Source organism: Fukomys damarensis, unplaced genomic scaffold, assembly GCF_012274545.1.
Source record: "Fukomys damarensis isolate Sample0158 unplaced genomic scaffold, DMR_v1.0_HiC HiC_scaffold_34, whole genome shotgun sequence".
Classification (NCBI taxonomy): Eukaryota; Metazoa; Chordata; class Mammalia; order Rodentia; family Bathyergidae; genus Fukomys; species Fukomys damarensis.
The window spans coordinates 21,204,949-21,209,320 of record NW_022900946.1 but is presented as its reverse complement, the minus strand read 5'-3'; the positions used below and the strand labels follow the sequence as shown (position 1 = coordinate 21,209,320).

The 4,372-nt window shown below is 52.3% G+C and overlaps 1 protein-coding gene across 4 annotated transcripts in view; it reads right to left on the bottom strand.

The window, feature by feature from the left end:
• Positions 1-933, bottom strand: part of Znf598 (zinc finger protein 598, E3 ubiquitin ligase) — a 6,860-nt gene extending 5,927 nt beyond the window's left edge. For all 4 annotated transcript variants that reach the window (XM_010620440.3, XM_010620439.3, XM_010620441.3 and 1 more), the window contains exon 1: positions 758-933. In XM_010620440.3, coding sequence (XP_010618742.1) covers positions 758-918 — 161 coding nt within the window. In that variant the 5' untranslated portion in view covers positions 919-933. The remainder of the gene's footprint in view (positions 1-757) is intronic.
• Positions 934-4,372: the final 3,439 nt, after the last annotated feature.

Below are 4,372 nucleotides of genomic sequence, written 5' to 3'. Positions count from 1 at the left end.
CCTTTATAAAAAAAAAAAAAAAAAAAAAAAAAATTAAGACAGTGTGTCACTGAGCTTTCTCTCTCTCTCTCTCTTTTTTTTTTGTATAGGGAGTTGAACTCAGAGCCTTGTGCTTCCTTGCCAGGCACAGTGCTGCTGAGCTACATCCCCAGTGCTCATCACTGAGTTGCTAAGTTGCCCTGGCCTGACTCAAACTTGAGATTCTCATGCCTCAGGCACTCTGGGACTATATGGCATTATATGCCATAATACATAGGGAGAAAATAGTGTTCAGGACCTGCAGTCCAAGGCTGGGAACCACCCATAATAGCTGCATTATTATTACTTCTTTTGGTACTAGAGATTGAACTCAGGACCTTGAACTTTCGAGAATAGTTGCATCTTTTACTGGGTTTTGAGTCATGGCTAAGAGCCTACCTGCATATGCTCTGATGTCCCTCAACAGATCTAGACAGCAGAGGCTACACCTACCTCTGCCATCTCTGCTGCCAACCTACACAGGGTAACTGGAAGCTCCCCATCACAATATCACAATAAGGAACTAAGGTCCATGGAGGGAGACAACTGGCCTAATATCAGATAACTAACTCTCAGGGGTATGGGACCTGGCATCAGCCACACACGGTGTGTGTGGGGGTTCCTCCTGCCCACTCAGGACTGTGAAGGAAAAGGGAGACAAGGCGGATATACCCACCTCCACTACAAGACCCCACAGACACAGAGCAGCTGCAGATTGTCCAGACTAAGGCTCCCTCACCTGTACAATGCAAACACCTTCCCATCTGCAAAGTAGATGTCATATTTCTTCTCATGCTGCAACTGATGGATGGGTATAGTGGCAAAGGCAGGAAGCTTTCTCCCGAAGACCACCTGGATCCAAAAGCAATACTCAGTGGTGAGCAGGGCCTGTGTGGCCATCCAAGGGTGCAGCAAAGACACAGAAGAGGGGGCCCTCAAGGCCCCAAGTGGGCAGCAGCCACAGTTCCTGGGCTGTCCTAGGCCTCCTCTTCTCATCCCAAACCAGCCACTGAAATTTCAGACACCATACCCAGACTCTTCACTAGGGGGCAGTGATGTGCACCACCAGGCTCCAGCAGTCACCCTTGGCTCTTACCTAGCCCTAAGCTAGAGGGACAGGGACCAAATGGAGGATGGGGTTGTAGGTTGCCCACAGAAAAGCTTTCAAAGGAAGTAGGGAGGGGGCTGGGGATTTAGCTCAGTGGCAATGTGCCTGCCTCGAAAGCGCAAGGTCCTGAGTTTGATCCCTGGTATCAAAAAAAAAAAAAAAAGGGAAGCAGGGAGAGAAAGACATGTTAAAGGCAGCGGCTAAGGTAATAACAAATGCTGTCAGCCTAGGATACATCAGGTTACCTATTGTCAAGATGTAACCATCCACCATCCAGTAACCCTCACCCTGTTTCCATGTGCTCCCACAGCTCATGCATGTTGCTATGCGTTGTGTGAGCCCCAGGGAAGAACTGTGCAGGACCTGCAGACACTGCTATGAAACCACTGCAGTAGAGCCATGTCTCAAGGGTGAAGGACCCTTCATCTATGGGCTGGGGGCACATGTGTCAGCCTACTGTCTGTTCACAGAACCTGGGCAGCAGACTACGATCAGATGATAAGACCCCTACACTAGAACCCTCACATTGGCCTGGGCCCCTACAGACTCGGGCCTCTTCTCCTCCCTGCAAGGTTCCCTCTTCTTTTCATGAAGCCACTCTGGTGAGGATTCTCAGCATCCCACCCCCAGTGACCCCTGCCACCACATCCCTCCCCAGATCAAGCCCACCCCTCACTGTCTTCTCTGCCGCTGTTCCCAGAGCTTGACACTGGTCATGCATGGCAGCTCAGCCCTGGAAGCAGCTCTACAGCCTTCCTAGCTCATTCAGAAAAGCGTTTCTGCCTTGGCAAAGGTCATATCAAGGTTACCGCTGTTATGTTTAGGCTTAGCCACGGAGAATTTGTGGGACTAGCATGGATTTGAACTTGGGCAAGCTCAGGACTGGCCAGGAAGAGTGAGCACCAGGCATGCTCATGGCCACACATGGCCCAAGCAGCAGTGACTAAACTGGTTCTCTGGGAGGGTGTGAGGGAGGCCAGGAGAAATCAGCTCTACTTCTGCCATGACATATTTGGAATAGAGGACATCCATACTGTATCCACCCCACAGGAGCCCAAGGAGCTGCTGTGATCCAGCTATACATGTGGGATAACGGCAGATGAGGAGTGGCCCAGAAGTCCTTTCTCCCCCTTGTCATGTTTGGAAAGGCTGGGCAGTGTAACTTCAGGGCTTGACTTTGTTCTCTGCTACACACTGAATGCCAAACTCAGGCAGGTACCTCATTTGCAACATGCCCCCAACACCGTCTTTAAGTGAGAGGCACAGCTCTACCCACGAGGCCCAAATCACAAAAGCCACAGGTCATGGCAGCGTCTCTTTTCTGTGGGCTCCTGGCTTCCTCCTTTCCTGGTAGCTTCTCAAGTCCTGCACATGGACAGAGCCCCGCTGTGGCTCATGCCCACCTGTCTTCCGGCAGCTGCCACAGTGCCTCTCTGGCCCAGACCCAGGCAGGTATGCGCAGCCATAAACTACTCTGGATGCTATAAGAACACAGAGCACAAGATCCCTTGTGAAATGCCAGCAGGGACTCACAGCACCAAGCAGGACCACACCCTGTTTAGCTTTTCTGAGGCTGCACAGGCAACAGATCAAGGAGCCCAGCGTTGCCTGCAAGGCAGCCAGAAGAGCAGCCCAAGGAAACTCCACAAGGCTGCCAAAAAAGCATTTAAACCCAACAGACACAGCGGAGGAAAAACTTACTTCCTCAGAGGAAACCTGTGCCAGGGACGCCCCCATCGCTGCCATGACTCCAGCACCCTCCTCAGCTGTGTACTCAGATCCACCCTGGGCAGCATCTTGGGATGCCACAGAGAAGCCCCATCTGCTCCTGGGCTGTGGGCACCCCTCCTGGTAGGGTCTCCACTGCTGTCTCCCCACGGTGCTGCCTCTGTTCAGTTGCCAAGCCATGCTGAAGGCCAGTCTGTCCTTACCACCTTGGGCCGTGTGGCACCCATGCCCCTAGCATGACAGCACATTGCATGCTCACAAGAAATCTCTGTGCACAGCCTCTCTGGGGTCAGGAGCAACTGTGGGAAGAGGAAAAGCAGAGAGATGACATGGAAGCCTCGGGTGAGGTGGGATCAGGAAACAATAGCATCCCCCATGAAAGACCTGGGGTAGCACAGGGTAAGAGGACCGAAGTACACGAGCCTTGTAACACCAGGGCTTCAGCATCATGAAGCACAGGCAGGTGTCAAGAGGCCACTGAGCAGAGCCTAGACAAAGGGTCTATCTGCACAGCAGGTACAGGTAGGTACCCCAAAGCACAGCAGTCCAAGAACATTAATCTCCTGAGCAGCCTGATGAGAATAGCCCTAGCTGGGCACAACTTAGCCAGACTGAGAAATGGGGAAAAGGACACTGGATGAGCTCATGAAGTGAACAGAATCATGGGAAAAGGCATAGGAAAGGGACCATGGACAATGCAGGCCCAAGGAGGAAAGCACTCTCCTAAGTGAGTCACAGGGATAGCTAGATCAGTTTCCAAGGAGACTGAGAGGCAGAGAGAGGTGAGAGGCCTACCCAGGAACAGGAGCCCCTCCTCCATAAGACCGTACAGAGACTAGTGTGGGTGTCTGCTGCGGGCCTTGCTGTTCCCTACTTTCAGCATGTAGTGGGCACTCAATAAAGATTGAAGAGTGAACAAAAGGACAGGTAGGGCAACAAGTACTACCAAGAGGGAAACACTGAAGGTCAGGCCTAGGGAAGGGCAGGCCCCAAGTGTGGGAAATAAAGTACTGTACAGATGGGAGCAGGAACAAAGATAACCTCACAGAGACTGAGGCAGGAGGCATGTTGACAGGGACAGGTATTAACGACAGAGAAATAGAACCTGAGTCATTGGGTTTACCCTGGGCCTTGGGGTAACCCTAAGATGGCATTCAGCACCTCCCTCCTACTTCCTCCTGCCCATGAGACCGGAGTGGAGCTGCACTGGATGCCCAGTCCCCTCAGGACTCCTGCAATGAACCAAGGACATGTCAAGCTTGAGAGCAAGACATAAATGGCAAAAAATGGCCCATAAGAAGTGTCCGGAAGAGAATGAAGGAGGCCCTATCACCCCAGGGCCTTGATCAGCCATGTCCAGGCCGAGCAGTGCTTTCGTTTCCCCCTCATCAGATGGGAGTTGCCCTTGGCTTCTCCCCAGAGCACATGCTGAGAAGTCCAGGTTGACCTGGCTTTTTGTCTGACCAGCAACTGCAGAGCTGCACTTCTTCACTCCCTGCCAGTGCTAGCCCCCACTCT